This window comes from Leucoraja erinacea, chromosome 1 (assembly GCF_028641065.1).
Source record: "Leucoraja erinacea ecotype New England chromosome 1, Leri_hhj_1, whole genome shotgun sequence".
Classification (NCBI taxonomy): Eukaryota; Metazoa; Chordata; class Chondrichthyes; order Rajiformes; family Rajidae; genus Leucoraja; species Leucoraja erinaceus.
In genome coordinates this window covers 9,825,322-9,845,490 of record NC_073377.1, presented here as the reverse complement: position 1 = coordinate 9,845,490, position 20,169 = coordinate 9,825,322, and the positions used below count along the sequence as shown (strand labels likewise).

At 45.1% G+C, this 20,169-nt stretch overlaps 1 protein-coding gene across 1 annotated transcript in view; it reads right to left on the bottom strand.

The window, feature by feature from the left end:
* The window catches only part of LOC129706586 (E3 ubiquitin-protein ligase TRIM39-like), a 35,039-nt gene extending 15,681 nt beyond the window's left edge, over positions 1-19,358 (bottom strand). Inside the window, exons 1-2 of the mRNA XM_055650968.1 lie at positions 19,339-19,358; positions 5,700-5,827 (exon numbers count right to left, since the gene is read on the bottom strand). Coding sequence (XP_055506943.1) covers positions 5,700-5,817 — 118 coding nt within the window. The 5' untranslated portion in view covers positions 5,818-5,827; positions 19,339-19,358. The remainder of the gene's footprint in view (positions 1-5,699; positions 5,828-19,338) is intronic.
* Positions 19,359-20,169: the final 811 nt, after the last annotated feature.

The window sequence follows — 20,169 nt, the reverse complement described above, 5'->3', positions numbered from 1 at the left end:
ATACGGTGGGCCGAAGGGCCTGTTTCTGCACTGTATCTCTAAACTAAACTAAACTTAGAAAACTAAATATCATAGACCGTGGTGGAGAAATTTGTCCTCGATGCACAAAAGATGCCCTGACAAATGTCTAGCTCAGTGTATTAAGCAGACAAGCAATGGTCCATTAACTAGAGAAGATGCCAATTGCTGAGACCCGTGCAGGCTGCAAACTCACCATTCCCCCTTCGTCTCCGCTTTCGGAGTTTTTGAAAGTTTCAGTTTGTTTCCTATGTTTTTGTGCATCCCTAGATTGTTGTTCATTGCCCTTCTTCGGCAGTCCCTTATGGTCGAGGACAACTTGTTCTCACTCCATTTGATAAGAGCAGAAGGTGCCAAAAAATGCAACTTCCTTTAAGGCCAGAAGAACAAGCTATCAAACGACTATCATTAATTATTGGCAGTGATAAGAAGAATTTGCTTCTTCACAAACTAAGTTTTGCCAGAGAAGGTAGATGAGGCAGGTACTGTAACAACATGAGATTTGGACAGGCTCATGGATAGGAACAGTTTAGAGGAGTATGGACCAAACATGGGTAGGTGGGACTGGCGTAGATGATGCCAGTAACTTCTTCTGGAGTTGTATAGGGCTCTGGTGAGACCACATCTAGAGTATTGTGTACAGTTTTGGTCTCCTAATTTGAGGCAGGACATCCTTGTGATTGAGGCAGTGCAGCGTAGGTTCACGAGATTGATTCCTGGGATGGCGGAACTGTCAAATGAGGAAATATTGAAAAGACTAGGCTTGTATTCACTGGAGTTTAGAAGGATGAAGGGGATCTTATAGAAATATATAAAATTATGAAAGGACTGGACAAGCTAGATGCAGGAAAAATGTTCCCAATGTTGGTTGAGTCTAGAACCAGGGGCCACAGTCTTAGAATAAAGGGAAGGTCATTTAAGACTGAGGTGAGAAAAAACTTTCTCACCCAGAGAGTTGTGAATTTATGGAATTCCCTGCCACAGAGGGCAGTGGAGGCCAAGTCGCTGGATGGATTTAAGAGAGAGTTAAATCTAGGGGCTAGTGGAGTCAAGGGATATGGGGCGAAGGCAGGCACGGGTTATTGATAGGGGATGATCAGCCATGATCACAATGAATGGCGGTGCTGGCTCGAAGGGCCGAATGGCCTCCTCCTGCACCTATTTTCTATGTTTCTATGTTTCTATGTGGCATCTTGATCAGGATAGACAGGTAGGGCTGAAGGGCCTGTTTCTGTGTTCAAGAAGGAACTGCAGATGCTGGAAGATCGAAGGTACACAAAATTGCTGGAGAAACTCAGCGGGTGCAGCAGCATCTATGGAGCGAAGGAAATAGGCGACGTTTCGGGCCGAAACCCTTTTTCAGGCCTCTTTCTGTGCTGTATGACTTTCTTCTTGTGTATGGCGTGCACAGCCTAAAGTTGTAGGACAACTTGTTCTATTTGATCTTATTTGAATGTGTCCAGCAGGTTGTTTGCATTTGTCGAAACAGGGCCTACCAAGTGAAGTTTGCAATCTCCCACCCCAGTTTGACTCTATGATTCTAATTTCCCAGTCTTGTCCTTGTCGAGTCCACACAAGATTAGAAGTTGTTCAGCCAGAGCTGGTGGAAAGATTGGTGGAAACAGGGCTGGGATGTGAACCCTCTTTCCTTGACCCCATTTCCCAGCACCAATAACAATAGCATATTTTGCACCATGAACACGTTTTGCATGATTACAATGATTCCTTTCTCAAAAAGTGAGTAAAATGTCTGTAAAAGATGCTATTTCTGAGGAAGAATAGTTGACCTGAAGTCTATAGTCGTTTCTCTTTTTACAGATGCTGTTTGATCGGCTTCTTCCAGCATTTCTGTTGGAGGCCATTTTGATTTTTATTGTACTCAGAAGGAGGTCAGCTGTTGTTTTACAAAAAAAGTCACAAAAGTACTGGAGTAACGCAGCGAGTCAGGCGGCATCTTTGGAGAACATGGATGGGTGGTGTTTTGAGTTGGGAACCCTTCTTCAGACTGATTGTGGTGTGAGGGGGAGAAAGTTGGAAGAGAGGAAGGCCACAACAAGTTCTGACGAGTGATGGGTGGATACAGGTGAGGGGGATGGGTTTGATAGGCAGATGGTCGGACAAAGACCAGAGATGAAAAGACAAAAAAGTGTGAGATAATGTGTAAGGTTAGAAAAAGTAAGAATGGTGAAGACAGATGAAGGAATATGTCGAAGAAAGGGGGGGGGGGGGGGGGGGGGGGAGCAATGAGTGTGCATTCAGGTGGGGCACAGGGAAGGGAAGGGAAGGGGAAGGAAGGAATGTGGGATGAAAAAGAGGTTATTTGTAGGTTAGTTATCTAATATTGGAACTACAATCAGATAGTTGTTATGGGGTGGCACAGTGATACAGTGGTAGAGTTGCTGCCTTACAGCTTCAGAGACCCGGGTTCTATTCTGACTACGAATGCTGTCTGTACGGAGTTTGTACGTTCTCCCAGTGACTGCGTGTGTTTTCTTTGGTTTTCTCCCACATTCCAAAGACGTGCACGTTTGTAGTTCAATTGGTCCCTGTAAATTGACCCTAGTATGTAGGATAGAACTAGTATACGGATGATCGCTGGACGGGGTGGACTCGGTGGGCCGAAGGGCCTGTTTCTGCGATGTATCTCTAAAGTCTAAAGCCTGTGGCTCACAGGAGCCTGGGGAAGGCTCATGGAATTTATAATGTGTCTGTAGCTTGTCTGACATTTGCTCAGACAGGTTCTAGAGGTGGGGATACTCCACTGAGCATGTGGACAAATGTACGACCAGACTCCCCCACCCTCCCTCCCTGAAGCGCAGAATGCTCACCAAAGCTCTATCCCAGCTGGTAATTGTCCAGGAGCTCTGATCACTGCTACACAGCTGGCCAGACAACTGGCAGACAAAATGGGACCGTTCCACATCCCTGCTGGCGACCCACCCGCCTGCTTCTTGCCCAAGAACCCTGAGTGCAGGCGGCTAACATTTGGCAACAAAGAACAGGCAACCTGCTTCTGACAGGATTTTTTTTTTGTTTTGCTCTGCCAGCCCGAATGGTATTTGTGTCTGCAGGCAAGGTATCAGGTGACTGCGGCAAATGGGCCAAAATCCATTCTTAATCCCAGTCCATTTCACAACTTCTCCAGGCAATTTAGAAAAGGCTATCCGACTGATTAACCAGTCAGAGACGTGAGGAAAGGCAGGAAGAGTTTGGACGTTCAGCTTTCCAAAAGAGAAGACTGGGCTGAGTTTATACTAGGTGACAAAGCATTCAGAAAAGGATTGTTGTTTACGTCCTGTGATACAGACATAACCTTAGACTGGGATGTCAGGAAGTTGTTGTCAGTACTACATACATGGAATGACGTGTGTGGAAGGGAACTGCAGATTCTGGTTTATACCAAAGACAGACACGAAGTGCTGGAGTAACTCAGCGGGTCATGCAGCTTCCCTGCAGAAAAAGGATGGGTGATGTTTTTTGGGTCGATCTGAGGAAGGGTCCCGACCTGAAACGTCACCCATCCTTTTTCTCCAGAGAAGCTGCCTGACCTGCTGAGTTACTCCTGCACTTTGTGTCTATACATGGAATGATATCTGCTGGAGAAACATGGGATCTGCTTATAGATTACTGCAGTGTCCTTCTGAATACATGTACTGAAAGGCTGCCTTCATTTTTGGCTATCAACTCATTGTAAGAGTTTGTCAATTCTTATACTCAGTGGGTCAGGCAGCATCTCTGGAGGACATGGTTAGATGACATTTTGGTTCTCCATTCTTCTTCAGATTTCCAGAGGTGCTGGCTGAACCACTGAGTTACTCTAACTCTTTGCATTTCGTTGTCTCTGTACTGTACACTGACAATGACAATTAAAATTGAATCTGAATCTTTGTATTCCTTGCAAGATTCCACCATCTGCAGTTCCATGTAAGTACTTACAAATTTAATTAATACTAAGCTGATTTAAGCATGACAAGGATAATTTTACTAATTAACTGCCTGTTATCTGCGTATGTGTGGTGACCTAGGCGGATGAGCATTTAAACTATTAGTATTTATATCTGCCTATTAATTGTCCATTTCTGCAATGAAGTGTCGATACCAGTCAATTAACAGCAATCCCTCAGGTTTAAGATATGGCTGAATGCAATAAATATATGCAATGAATTATTGTTGCTGCCCTGTCAATTACATATTAGTTCATCCAAGGGATAATTCCCATTAATCAGAAGATTAAAGTCCTGGTGTTTGAAGATCATAAGACATAGGAGCAGAATTAGGCCATTTGGCCCATCAAATCTGCTCTGCCATTTGATCTGGCTGATCTATTTTCCCTCTCAACTACATTTTCCTGCCTTTTCCCACTACCTTTGACACCCTTACTAATCAAAGTCAGAGTCCAAGTCTAAGTCAATGTTATTCGTCACATGCACCCGAAGGTGCAATGAAATGATCAAGAACCTATCAATGTCCGCTTTAAAAATACTCAATGACTTGCCATATGTACTCAAAATACTCAATATGACACTGCCATATGTAGCAATGAATTCCACAGAGGACCACAGTCTAGATTCCTTCTGCTGCTGGACATGGGGGGCAGGGTGTGGTGGAGACACCCCTCAAAGTAAGGGAAGGGATTCCACATGTGGCAAGGGTGTGGGGTAAATATTGTGATTTGGGGAAACTGTACTGTATGTATGTATAGTCTCCGAGAATGTCGGGTGGAGTTTTGTTAGGATCATGTATTGTACATATTTATTTCTCGAAGAAAGTCTATTTTGAAATATTTAAAAAATGAATTCCACAGATTCACCTCCCTCTGACTAATGAAATTCCTCCTCAACTTCATTCTAAAGGTACATCCTTTTAGTCTGATGCTGTGCCCTCTAGTCCTAGACTCTCTCAATACTGGAAACATCCTCTCCACATCCACTCTATCCAAGCCTTTCATTATTCGGAAAGTTCAAGAGATCCCCCCTCCACATCCTTGTCAATTCCAGCGAGTACAGTCCCAGAACCTTCAAACGCTCCTCATACATTAGCCCAATCATCCCCAGGATCTTTCTCGTAAACCTCCTCTGGGCCCTTAACAATGCCAGCACATCCTTCCACAGATAAGGGGCCCATAACCGCTCACCATATTCCAAATGTGGCCTGACCAATGCCTTATAAACCCTCAACGTTAGATCCAAAATGAATGCTAACATTGCATTTGCCTTTTTTTACTACCGACTCAACCAACAAATTAACGTTATTGTTAAACTGCACCAGCAGGTTTACACCTCTGATTTCTGAACCCTCTCCCCATTTACAAAAAGGGTCATTTCTTGTATGAATCTTGTCAGGATTTCAGGAAATCTTGTTGCATTAAGATAGGCATTGGTTAGACCATAGACACAAAAAGCTGGAGTAACTGAGCAGGACAGGCAGCATCTCTGGATAGAAGAAACGGATGACATTTTGGATCGAGACTCTCAGTCAGACCTGGATCTTGGCCCAAAATGACACCCATTCCTTCTATCCAGAGATGCTGCCTGTCCCGCTGAGTTAGTCCAACATTTTGTGTCTACCCTGAATATTGTCTACTGTTCTTCATTTTTTCTGCCAAGGAGGAGCATATTTTAAACACTAAGAACACAAATGAAGTTGGTTCGGGTGAATCAATGAACAAGATCTGAACTTACACTTTTGAATCAGAAATTCCACCAGTCTGTTCTCCAGTTTGCTGGCTGCCTCAGTCAGCGCGTGGAAGTTATTCTCCAATTTGACTGTCGCAGATTTTAGATTTGACCTCTCCATCATAACTTGAACACTTATTCAACAGAAAGCAGAAAACAAGTTAATTTCATAACAATACATCAGATTTCAGCTCCAAGATACACTTTAATAAATTTCACTGTGAGATGCCGTTAATTAGTTCAATGAAAAAAAATGGATACACTCAATGATGGCACAGCAGTAGAGTTGCTGCCTTACAGCGCCAGAGACCCGGGTTAGATCTTGACTACGGGTGCTGCCTGTAAGGAGTTTGCATGTTCTCCTTGTGACCGCGTGGGTTTTACCCGGGTGCTCCGCTTTTTTTCTGAACTACAAAGACATACAGGTTTGTAGTTTAATTGGATTCGGTCAAGATTATGAATTACATAGAAACATAGAAAATAGGTGCAGGAGTAGGCCATTCGGCCCTTCGAGCCTGCACCGCCATTCAATATGATCATGGCTGATCATCCAACTCAGTATCCTGTACCTGCTTTCTCTCCATACCCTCTGATCCCTTTAGCCACAAGGGCCACATCTAACTCCCTCTTAAATATAGCCAATGAACTGGCCTCAACTACATTCTGTGGCAGAGAATTCCAGAGATTCACCACTCTCTGTGTGAAAAATGTTTTCTCATCTCGGTCCTAAAAGATTTCCCCTTTATCCTTAAAATGTGACCCCTTGTTCTGGACTTCTTCAGCACCGGGAACAATCTTCCTGCATCTAGCCTGTCCAACCCCTTAAGAATTTTGTTAGTTTCCATAAGATCCCCCCTCAATCTTCTAAATTCTAGTGAGTGTTCTAGTTGTTCTAGTTCTAGTATATTCTAGTTGTTCCTAGTGTGTAGGATAGTGTTGGCGTGCAGGGATTGCTGGTCGGCACGGGATCGGTGGGCTGAAGGGCCGAGACCCACCAACGACACTCGCCCCTCTGCTAGTGCTCAAAGCATCGCAGTCTCATCACTCACCCTCCTCCAATCTCTGTCGTCATTCAGCTTGCACAAACGTCCTGCTCGTCAACTGTGACTACCACATCACTAAAACGCATTGATAAACACTCACTAACACATATCCCTTCCTCTCCTGGGACAAGCAAAATCGCACCTGGAGCGACTAATTGATAGGGGCAGGTATAGCCACATTACTTTAACCAACTGCCCAAAATGTTAAGACATTTGGACAGGTTTATGGAAAGGGCAGGTATAGAGGGATATGGGCCAAATGCAAGCAGCGTGGGCAAGTTGGGCCGAAGGGCCTGTTTCCACACTTTATCACTTTCTAACTGCTCTCGACATCAAAAAATAAATTGTTCTTTGTAATTGGAAGGATCATTTCAGAGTTTGTGGTCAATTGAGGGTAGGGTGGGCTGCTCAGTTTCAATCAAACTTCTCTCATCACACCTCCCTCTTTTCACTGCTTATCACTGTACCTCGCTACACGTGACAATAAACTAAACTCATCCTAAACTCTCAACCCACAGCCCCTTCTAAGTTACAAACTGAACATGACGTCAACATGCGTGTGTCTTATTTTCTCACAGACACCCATCTCTCTCCTTCTCACACACTCCACCCTTCTTCTTGAAGATGGCCAAGTGTTGCAAGTCAAAGTGTATCAGCATGAGGATGAAGACACAATATTAATGTAGGGGAAGTGAGAATGGGAAAAGCCAGCCTGGGTGCAAGCTTCACAGAAGCTGTGTCCCACACACACTCTGCTGTGCAGGATTCAGAGCCTACTGTAACTTACAGGAGAAGGCTGAGGAGAATCCACATCAGCTGGCTGGTTAGCACGCAACACGGAGGCGCAGCGGTAGACTTGCTGCCTGACAGCGCTTGCAGTGCCAGAGACACGGGTTCGATCCCGACTTCAGGTGCTTGTCTGTACGGAGGTTCTACGTTCTCCCCATAACCTTGTGGGTTTTCTCCGAGGTCTTCGGTTTCCTCCCACACTCCAAAGATGTACAGGTTAATTGGCTTGGTAAAATTGTAAATTGTCCCTATTGCGTGCAGGATAGTGTTAACGTGTGGGGGTCGCTGGTCGACGCGGACTGGGTGGGCCAAAGGACCTGTTTCCACGCTGTATCTCCAAACTCAAACTAAACTAAACTATACTGTACTTCATTGCACGTGGCAATAAACTAAACTGAAATGCGTGGAGCGTGGCTGACCAGTCCATCAAGGAAAGTGGAGGTCCCGAATCAGCCTTCCACATGGGATTTCACGCAGTGAAAGCACTTTCATTTCAGCAAGGCGGTGGCAACTCCACTCCCTCATTTGGCAACCCCTGGCCATCTTGCACCATCGGACAGATGAAGTCTCAGCCCCATCACAGCGCAAGCAGAAGCTGCACAAGATTTGGGCGATTAGGAGAAGATCAGACTTCTTTCACGCACGATCGCACACATTATACACATTAATAGATGCACATGCATTCCCAAATGTGCTCAGTAGTTATCGGAGAGACTGGGGGGGGGGGGGGTAGTCTCTGTCTGACAGGGAAAGCAGTCGCGCCGGGACCTCCATCCTATTTGATTCCCATTGAGGACAATTTACCTCAGAGATATTTTTTTTAGTTCCTAACTTTGAAAAGTGGATTTGGGATCTTCCATTTGTTATGACCCAAGTAAGGGTACTTTCATCATTATTTGGCAAATCTTAACTGGCTATTAGTAGGTTACATAGACAACACAATGACTTCACAAAGGAAGTTAATCCATATCCAAGATATATGCTTGGACAAGTTCCCAGGCATGACCCCTGGGAGAATGATATCATCATGTGCAATCAGAAATATAGGATTACATGATTCTCAGCGTTTAATGGACACAACAGATGTGGGGTGCATGCCTGTTAATTTTAAACTGACTGTATTCAGATCTGTGCAGAATTGATTATGTACTGTAAGTTATTACTGCAAAGAAAATTTTTTCTCATAAGCTTGAATCTTCCTCCAGTAAGCCTATAAAGGACGTAACAAAAACTGCTAATAAAACACGGAGCTCCACAGGGGGCTAATGTATCTATCTTGCATGACTCTTTCATTCTCAATTATGTTACTGAAATCAAAATATATATTTTGATACATATTTAATATAAAGTCTTTTTGTCAAATTTGCCCTTTGGGGAGCCACGTCAGTTGTGTTATCATGAACATTCGGGACAGGATTTGACAATTTATCAGCAAATGAACAGGTTTGAGCGAGAGGCTGAAGGTGGAATGTTACCGGCAGAGACTAAACAGCTGCTGAATATAACGGAGTATCTTATTCTGCTCTCATTCGCCCTCCACATAAATATTTCCATATTTCATTGCAACATAGAAGGATTATTTGCTGCCCATTGAGTCCCTACCAACTCTCTAATCCCAATACTTATTTTTCTTGAACCAATTCTCTCTCACACCCATGAATACTCCCAAGTTCCCACACCAGCCTTATACGCTAGGGGTAGCTTACAACAGCCGATTAAGGGGTGGTACGGTGGCGCAGCAGTAGAGATGCTGCCTTACAGCGCCAGAGACCTGGGTTCGATCCTTGCTTGTGTGTACAGACTTTGTATGATCTCACTGTGACCTGCGTGGGTTTTCCCCAAGAACTTCGGTTTCCTCCCACACTCCAAAGATTGCAGGTTTGTACATTAATTGGCTTGGTATAAATGTAAAAATCATCCCTCGTGATGATTGTGCAGGGAAGGGATCGCTTCTTCGTGCAAATGAAAGATAAATAAACCAAAGGAATAGTTAGGTCTCAAGCCGGGTGTTGAGCAGCCAGGTTGTTGTCTCTGCTTCAATGTCTGTCAGGCCCTGAGCTCCATTTGGTGGGTGGGTAGAGCGGGCACCCAGAGATGACATGGTTGGCTGTCTGTTGTTCTGCTCCACATTCACAGGCTGGGCTCTGGAGGAGCCCCCATCTCCACATGCTGGCATTGAAACGCCCAACTCCAGTACCAAGTCTGTTGAGCTTCACCCATGCTCCTCTGGGGAACTCAGACCCTGGACAGCGTTTATCTGGTGAAGAGATGGAGCTGTGTAATGGAGATGAGGTTCATCCACTCCTGTGACCACTTGGTGGCTATCCAGTGTGCTTTTATCTCAGTTGGCTGGATGGATGGATGCTAGGAGTTGTTTTCCATGTGACGAGACTTCAGTCGGGGTCTCTGCTGATAGCCTGATGGAGGAGGTGATCTGGGTCCATGGCACGACAAGATAGTGCCAGAGTTGCTGCTTGCCTCCGGATCCCTGCAGGCGGAATGCCTGCAAGTACAAGGAGCTGCTCGACTGGAGTAGGTTGAAGGCACCCAGTGATGATTCGCAAGATGCTGTTCAGGCTCGTGTCCACCAGGCCTGTGTGTCTGCTTCTACTCCACACGGGTGCACAGTACTCAGCTGGGGCATACACAAGAGCTAAGGCAGAGATACGAAGAGTTGATGGACTGGCTCCCCAACTTGTTCCTGCCAGGCTTTGGATGAGGCCACTATGTGCCATGACCTTGATGCGGAGACCAGCCAGGTGTTGACGAAATGTAAGCGACCTGTCCAGCTCTACGCCGAGGTAAGTGGGTGCTTGTTTGTTGGTCGGTGCGGACTCGCTGGGCCGAGAGCCTGTTTCCTCGCTGCATCTCTAAATCTAAAAACGAATAACAAAGCCAGCAACCAGCATATCTTTGTGATGTGGAAAGAAACTGGAGATTCTGGGTCACATGACAAATATATATTTTTTGTAAACCAGCTTCTGCAGTTCCTTGTGGTCTCCATCTTAAAACGAGTTAAAGTTTCAAATATCACTAATCGTTTAATTTAGTTTAGAGATCCAGCGCAGAAGCAGGCCCTTCGGCCCATCGTGTCCGCACCGACCAGCAATCCCCGCAGATTAACACTACCCAACACACACTAGGGACAATTGTACATTTTACACCAAAGCCAATTAAACTACAAACCTTTATGGCTTTGGAGTGTGGGAGGAAACCAAAGACCATGGGGATAACCCACGCAGGTCACGGGGAGAACGTACAAACTCCATACAGACAGCACCCGTAGTCACAATCGATCCCGGGTCTCCTGCGCTGTAAGGCAGTAGCTTTACCGCTGCGCCACCATAATGGTGTAAAATAAACAGGAGAGTGGATCAAATGTAATTGAAAGATTTTGAGAAACGTAGAAACATAGAAAATCGGTGCAGGAGTAGGCCATTCGGCCCTTCGAGCCTGCACCGCCATTCAATATAATCATGGCTGATCATCCAACTCAGTATCCTGTACCTGCCTTCTCTCCATACCCCCTGATCCCTTTAGCCACAAGGGCCACATCTAACTCTCTCTTAAATATAGCCAATTAACTGGCCTCAACTACCTTCTGTGGCAGAGAATTCCAGAGATTCACCACTCTCTGTGTAAAAAATGATTTTCTCATCCCGGTCCTAAAAGATTCCCCCCTTATCCTTAAACTGTGAATTCTTGTTCTGGACTTCCCCAACATCAGGAACAATCTTCCTGCATCTAGCCTGTCCAACCCCTTAAGAATTTTGAACGTTTCTATAAGATCCCCCCTCAATCTTCTAAATTCTAGCGAGTACAAGCCGAGTCAATCCAGTCTTTCTTCATATGAAAGTCCTGCCATCCCAGGAATCAGTCTAGTGAACCTTCTCTGTACTCCCTCTATGGCAAGAATGTCTTTCCTCAGATTTGGAGACCAAAACTGTACACAATACTCCAGTTGTGGTCTCACCAAGACCCTGTACAACTGCAGTAGAAGCTCCCTGCTCCTATACTCAAATCCTTTTGTTATGAATGCTAACATACCATTCGCTTTCTTCACTGCCTGCTGCACCTGCATGCCTACTTTCAATGATTGGTGTACCATGACACCCAGGTCTCGTTGCATCTCCCCTTTTCCTAATCGGCCACCATTTAGATAATGTAATTGAAAGATTTTGAGAAGGAGTAAGGCTTGGAATAAATAAGGAATGATTGATGGAGGGAAGATAGAGTTTATATCACGTGAAGAGTTTAAGTATGCAAGGTATCTTGAACAAAGGTATCCAAAGGCAAGATTGTTTCGTCATATACATACAGAATATGGGTTTTGCAGACAAGTCCGGGATCTACTGCCCATTCCACATTGCTCTTGGGAAGGTGGTGTGGAAACCACCTCTTAAATCACAGGTAGAGCGAGGAGGAAGTTCCTGAATTTTGACCCAGTGGCCACGGAGGAATGATGACAGGTTTTCTATATGCCAGGTACCAAATTTCAGCATTGAGAGTAATTTTAAGCTGACAGTTTAGTTTAGTTTAGAAGAAACAGCGAGGATGCAGGCCCTTCGGCCCATCGAGTCCGCACCAACCAGCAATCCCCTCGCATTAACACCATCCCACACTAGGGACAATTTGTACATTTACCAAGCCAATTAACCGACAAACCTGTACATCTTTGGAGTGTGGGAAGAAACCGAAGATCTTGGAGAAAACACAAGCAGGTCACGGGGAGAACGTACAAATTCCCTATATGGAGGACACCTGTGCGTGACTTTGTTTAACGTGGGGAGACTGGTGCACAGATAGCCACCTTGAATGATCTGGGTCAGGATCCAGTGGCACGGAGTCCAAGACGACCGGAGACCCTTTTCTGCTGCAGCCTTCATCCCCCTTCCCAGCCGTTGTGACGCTCCACTAAAGTCAGTCATCGTCCTCCGCGTGTTCCACCGTTAAGGTCTTGGTTGGATTGCTCTTTGTCAGAGACCTCCCCCTCGACCTTACCGCCATGGGTGGCCCTACCAGACGGCATCGCTCTCAGGATCTCAGGACCACACAAGCTTCCCCACCACGACAAGGTGACAATCCACGGAGGATTGTCCGTACAGACATACACTCGTAGCCAGGAACAAACGCGGGTCACTGGCGCTGCAAGCGCTGTAAGGCTGCAACTCTACTGCTGTGCCACTGTGTGGCTCAATTACAGCAGGTGAGACACTCACAGGTCTGGGTGGAGACCAGGTATCATAACCAGCTCCGCATTCTGTTTACTTGATTGGAAAATACCGTTTACTATGATGTAAAACCAGCTCTGTATCACATCTTAAATAAAAACAGAAGATGCTGGAAAACCCAGCAGGCCAGACAGCATATGTGGAAGGAGAAACATAGATAACTGACAAAGTTAGAAATAAAGTACATCGGCAAAGAACTGCAGATGCTGCTTAATACACAAAAGGGCACAAAGTGCTGGAGTAACTCAGCAGGTCAGGCAGCACCTCTGCAGAACATGGATGGATGGGTGACGTTTTGGATCAAGACCCTTCTTCACACCAAAAATATCAAACATTGATCGAAAATATTAACCATTTCTCTTTCCGCAGATATCACCTGACATGCTGAGAGACTCCAGCATTGTCTGTTAAAATCGCAGATGCTCAGCATTTGTTTTTCTTTTTGATTTCCTGTATCAGATATTGGCAGTTTTATAACTGGTAAATTTAGCTAAAACTCCCCCAAAATTCAGAATAATTTGACTAAGATATTTGGGTTTTCTGGTGCCTTAAATTTGCATAGGTCAAGTTATTTCCATTTTGGATTTCTGGTTGTGCTTATTACAGATCCTTTCTGTACCCCATTCTAATCTCAAATATTCTTTGTATGATTACAGTCACAACAGTGTAAATCTAACCGTTAAAATTTGATTTGATTTTCTCTCAACGTTGAAAAGTAGTTGAAAGTCCTGAGGGAACAGATTGGGAATCTTGCAGCATGTGTAACGTCGCAAGGATGAATGCCATCTCCAGATTTTTTATTCGGCTTATTACTTTCAACACCTCACCATCGTGCTCTCCCACACCTTGTCTGCAGGTCATGGATTAGCCGCCAGCAGTTTCCGTCAACAAGTGGAGTGGATGATTCATATTGGCTTCCTCCTGAGTGCTTCATCGCCACCGAAGTCAGTCGTCAGCCAAGTTGATTCACTCAATGCGAAGTGAGGATACAGCTGAGAGAACTGGATGCCACAGAGGCTGTGAGATCAGAAAACATTCTGGTTCTGATGCCGAAGACCTCCGCTTCCGAAAAAACTGCACTTCTGGCCAAGTGCAGTTTATAATATGTGAATCAGCTCAATGTGGAAAATTGCTCAAGAATGTACTGTTTACGGAAAGCTGGAAAATCCGATTTGGCTAATTACCTCCCAATCAGGCATCTCTCAATCATCAGCCAAATGATGGAAGGCATCGCCAGAAGTGGAACTACTGAGTGGAACTCACTCACCAATAACCTGCTCACTGTATCTGCGTTGGGTTTGGCCAAAACCACTCAGCTCCAGGCCTCGTCATACGCATTTGACCAAAAAGAATCAAAGATTTAGGGCGGAGGAGTTGCTGCCTTACAGTGTCCGGGACCAGGGCTCAATCCTGACTATGGGTGCTTGCCTGTACGGAGTTTGTACTTTCTCCCCGTGATCTGTGTGGGTTTTCTCCGAGATCTTCGGTCTCCTCTCACACTCCAAAGACGCACCTACAGATCGTTAATTGGCTTGGTATAAAATGTAATTGTCCCTAGTGTACAGAGGAGATTTACTAGAATTTTGCCTGGGTTTCAGCAACATTTCAGCAAGTTACAGAGAAAGGTTGAACAAGTTAGGGCTTTATTCTTTGGAGTGCAGAAGGTTAAGGGGGGACTTGATAGAGGTCTTTAAAATGATGAGAGGGATAGACAGAGTTGACGTGGAAAAGCTTTTCCCACTGAGAGTAGGGAAGATTCAAACAAGGGGACATGACTTGAGAATTAAGGGACTGAAGTTTAGGGGTAACATGAGGGGGAACTTCTTTACTCAGAGAGTGGTAGCTGTGTGGAATGAGCTTCCAGTGAAGGTGGTGGAGGCAAGTTCGTTTTTATCATTTAAAAATAAATTGGATAGTTATATGGATGGGAAGGGAATGGAGGGTTATGGTCTGAGCGCAGGTATATGGGACTAGGGGAGATTATGTGTTCGGCACGGACTAGAAGGGTCGAGATGGCCTGTTTCCGTGCTGTAATTGTTATATGGTTATATGGTTATATAGTGTGTGCAGGATAGTATTAGTGGGCAGGGACCGCTGGTTGGTGCGGACTCGGTGGGCTGAAGGGCCTGCTTCCACGCTGTATCTCTAAACAAAACTAATCTGGAATCTAACGGTGTCATGAGTGTGACAGCTCTTGACATCAAGGCAGCATTTGATGCAGTATGGTATTAAGGAGGCATCATATAATGGATGCTAATCACCATCAAGGGATAAACCTCCAATGATTAGTCATCCCTCACATGAAGGAAAGTGGTTGTGGTTGCTGGACATCAATTCTCCCCATTACAGAGCAGTTCCCCAGGGCAGTGTCCTGAGCTCAACCATCTTCTACTGCTTTATCTGTGACCTTCCATCCATCATAAGGTTGGAAGAAGCGCCGTTAAGTTTAAAGGGTTTAGAGATACGGCATGGGAACGGGGCCCTTGGGCCCACCACCCAATATGGTCATGTGCTGGACTAGGCCACATCCACTAATCTCTGCAATTTGTCTTGGGCAGAGCTGCTCCCAAACTAAACTGTGATGCCTGACACCTGCGTGTAGGAAGAAACTGCAGATGCCGGTTTACACTGAAGATAGACACCAAATGCTGGAGTAACTCAGCGGGTCAGGCGGCATCTCTGGAGAGATGGAGTAGGTGGCGCTTCGGGTCGAGAACCTTCTTCGGACCTTCTTCATGTTTTCCACGGTGCATCTGTAGATGTTTGTTAGAGTCATCGGACGCATGCTGAATTTTCTCAGTCTCCTCAGGAAGTAGAGGCGTTGATGTGCTTCCTTGACTGACTCTTCAGTGTGGTTGGCCCACGACAGATCATTGGTAAGACTAATGCTAAGGCACATTGATGCTAATTGGGGCATGTACTTCAGCATGTTTCCAAAGCCACATTTAATTGATGTGACGTCAGTCTTTCCAGTGGGGTCCCTTGCATCTGCTTTAACCACTGTATCCCATTATTTATCCTTGCTATGACCAATTTGGATCCTTTTTACTCTTTAGATTTTAGACTTTAGAGATACAGCATGGAAACAGGCCCTTTGGCCCACTGAGCCCGTGCAAACCCTGTACACTAACACTCTTCTGCACACTCAGGGCATTTTACAATTTTACCAAAGCCAATTAACCTACAAGCCTGCACGTCTTTGGAATGTGGGAGGAAACCGGAGCACCCGGAGAAAACCCACACGGTCACAGGGTGAACGTACAAACTCCGTACTGACGACGCTCGTAGTGAGGATGGAACCTGAGTCTCTGGTGCCGTAAAGCAGCAACTCTACCACTGCGCCACCGTGCCACCTCTCTTCAAGTTTAAGGATAAAGGGGGAATCTTTTAGGACCGAGATGAGAAAAACATTTTTTACACAGAGAGTGGTGAATCTCGGGAATTCTCTGGCACAGAAGGTAGTTGAGGCCAGTTCATTGGCTATATTTAAGAAGGGAGTTAGATGTGGTCCTTGTGGCTAAAGGGATCAGGGGGTATGGAGAGAAGGCAGATACAGGATACTGAGCTGGATGATCCGTCATGATCATATTGAATGGGGGTGCAAGCTCGAAGGGCCGAATGGCCTACTCCTGCACCTATTTTATATGTTTCTATGTTTCTGGATGTTAATTTGTGGGGGATGTTAATTTGTTTATTGTGTGTTTTGTTGTTTATTATTATATGTAAGGCTGCAGGCAATGACATTTTGTTCAGATCGAAAGGTCTGAATGACAAATAAAGGAACTAAATGTAAAAAAAAATCTAAATCTAAAAAAATCTATGTTTCAAACATTGATGATATCATTGAGCCATCGTAGCTCTGCATGCTGAACACTTGCTCAACCCCCTTAGCTTGCTCCAATTCCCCCGTCTACAAAAGTCTGCTCAAAAGTGACTTATTTGAACAAAGTTTTAGTCAGTCTGCATAACTCTTCTCATGTGTCTACGAAGCATTTGCTCCCTCCATCTTTAATAAGGTACCCCAGGACGTTTTGCTACTGGAATTGTGCTCTTTAATTTCTAGCTGTTTGCATCTTTATTATGTGCTAAAGAAACCCATGAGATCCTGGAGACAGAATATCCTCTCTTGCTGGAAGTAGTTAAGTCTCCTTGGTGATCGTGGGACTGGACTGAACTGAACACATGGTGCCAGATGTTTTTTTTCCTTCTATAGTGAAAAGAGAATTATTTTCTTTTGGAATGAACTGTCACTTTTTGTGAAAAAAATACCAATATGGAACGCTCACACCTTTTAGCACTTGACTCAAGAACTGACAGCAGCTGATGAAGATTTAAAATCTGCAACTGATGGAGTATTTGGTTGTAAGCTCGTTATTGCAGATGTGTGAAGAATAAAAGAAGGGATAAGAGCTCAGGGTGAAAGCTTGGTTATTGAAGTTAAAGATAACTTCACCAGCAGGGAAATGTTAAAGACGATCATGCATTTATTTTTCAAAGTCCTCTGAGATTATTTAAATACGCTGAATAGTGAAAGGTGTAAATATATTAGATGTTTAAGTTTAGAAACGTTTAGCATGGAACTGTTCTGGTATCCAACAGCTTTATGCAAACACCACATTGGCCAGTATAGCCCTACTAAATAAAGGAATTTTGTTGGCTTTAGGGCAGCACGGTGGTGCAGCCTTAAGGGCCTGTCCCACGAGCATGCGACTGCATGCGGCAAACGCGACCTAACGTGGTCGCTTGAGCCGTACGGCCTCGCGTGGCCGGTCCCACTTCGATCGCCGGAGCCGTATGGAGTTGTGCGGAGCTTGTCCCGACATCGCGCGGGGCTCCGAAAAACTGACACTGTTCAAAAATTCCGCGCGGCAACGGCCTGCCGGCCCGCAGCCGCATTGTGGCCGTACACACCGCCTCTACGCCATACGCACCGTCTCAACACCGTACGCAGCGTCTTGACGGCGTACGCCTAGCGCAAACTTCCCGCGGACTTCGCTCGAACTTCACGTCAACTCGTACGGGATCACTCGACCTCCGCGCGGCCCCCGCTTCCGGTTTGGTCGCGCTCGCTGCATGCAGTCGCATGCTGGTGGGACAGGCCCTGTACGGGGATCACTCAACCTCCGCGCGGCCCCTGCTTCCGGTTTGGTCGCGCTTGCCGCATGCAGTCGCATGCTCGTGGGACAAGCCCTTCCCAGCGCTTGCAGCGCCGGAGACCCGGGTTCGATCCCGAACCCGATAAACTGAATTACTTATAATGCTTCAAATGTTTGAGTATGGGCTAAAACTTTGCAACAAAACCTGTTTATTTGTTATTAAAAACTGTTTGATTGAATAATAAAACAACATATTTCAACTAAGATAGACATAAAAAGCTGGAGGAACTCAACAGGTCAGGCAGCATCCCTGGAGAAAAGAAATAGATGACGTTTCGGGTCGAGGCACTTCATTGATCAGCCATGATCATATTGAATGGTGGTGCAGGCTCGAAGGGCCGAATGGCCTTCTCCTGCACCTATTTTCTATGTTTCTATTAGACTGATGAAGAGACTCAAACCATAATGTCGCCTATGCCTTTTCTCCAGAGATGCTGCCTGATCATTGTTACTCCAACATTTTCTCTGTGGTGTAAACCAGCATCTGCAGTCCCTTCACACACATAAATATTTCAACTAACTTGCTTACACCATTCTGAATTTTGAATTATGTACAATTCAGGTTCATTGCAAAACACATAGTTTGTCGGATTTACGAGAATGTTGCCAGGGGTTGAGGGACAGAGTTGCAGGAATGGGTTGGGCAGCTTGGAGCTTTATTCCTTTGAACATAGGAGAAAGATAGATAAACTTTCTGAAGATGTATAAAGTCATAGAGTGTGTAAATAGGGTGTATGCACACAGTCTTTTCCCCAGAGTTGGAGAATCAAGGACTAGAGGGCCTAGGATTAAGATGAAGAGGGAATGATTTAATAGCAATTTGAGGGGCAACGTTTTCACACATAGGGGTGGGCTGTATATGAAACGAGCTGTCTGGGACTGCAGGCAATGGCCTCAGAATTAAAGGATGTTCCTTTAGGAAGGAGATGCGGATTAATTTCTTTAGTCAGAGGAGGTGAATCTGTGTGATACATTACCACAGAAGGCTAGGTAGGCCAAGTCAGTGGATGTTTTTAAGGCAGAGATAGATAGATCCTTGATTAGTACGGGTGTCTGGGGTTATCTGGTGTTATGGGGAGAAGGCATGAGGATGGGGTTAAAAGGGAAAGATAGATCAGCCATGATAGAATGGCGAACAACTTTTTTTCCCCTTAGTCCCACCTGCCTGCACTTGACGGGCCGAATGGCTTAATTCTGTTCCTATTGCTTATGAACTTATGAAAAAAAGTGGTTGAAGCAGGTACAATATATAGATTTAAAAGACATTTGGACGGATACATGAATGGAAAAAGTCAAAGGGAAATGGGTCAAACACGGGCAAATGTGACGGGCATTGATGTGTATCTTTTACGACAAACACAATTGAGGCAAAGGCTCAGTTTCCGTGCTGTAATACTCCACGACTCTATGACTCTAAATGACTTACCGTGAGAAAATGTCTTGTTTATCCTGTGGGAGGAACATAAATAAAATATTAGGGAACAGAGGGATAACTGAGGTAAAAAAATCTCAGACAGCATAGACTTTTACTCAAGCAATAAACAACCTGGTGTAGGAAGTCAGTGGTCCGAGCAGCAAGAGCGGGTAAGAAGGTACGGATGACATTTCAGGTCAAAACCTTGCATTAGGACTTAGAGTGAATCCCACTGAAGGACCATCTAGTTCATTGTGTTTTAGCCTCAGTGCAGATCAGTCATGACCCATCAAATTGGAGGAGGCACTTTCAGGATGCACTAGAGAGCCACGGACTCTCTGGGTGCTCAGGTTTCCTCCCACGCTCCAAATACGTACAGGTTTGAAGGTTAATTGGCTTCGGTCAAAATTGTAAATTGTCCCTGGTGTGTAGGGTAGTGTTAATGTACTGGGATCACTGGTTGGCACGGACTCAGTGGGACAAGAGGAATGCTTCTGCACTGTATCACTAAAGTTTAAAGTTACGTCTTTCTTCATAACCAAATGTCTCCACCTTAGGATAAATGTAATGAAAGGTCGACGACCTGGAATGTTGACTTTAGGTATGTGAAGAGGAAAAAAATAGTTAAGACCCTTGAAGACTGAAAAAGGTGAATTTATTATGGGGAACGTGGAAATGGCAGATGAGTTGATCAGGTACTTTTGGATCCGTCTTCACTAAGGAGGACACAAACAATCTTCCTGATGTACTAGTGGCCAGAGGATCCCGGGCGGCGGAGGAACTGAAGGGAATCCATATTAGGCAGGAAATGGTGTTGGGTAGACTGATGGGACTGAAGGCTGA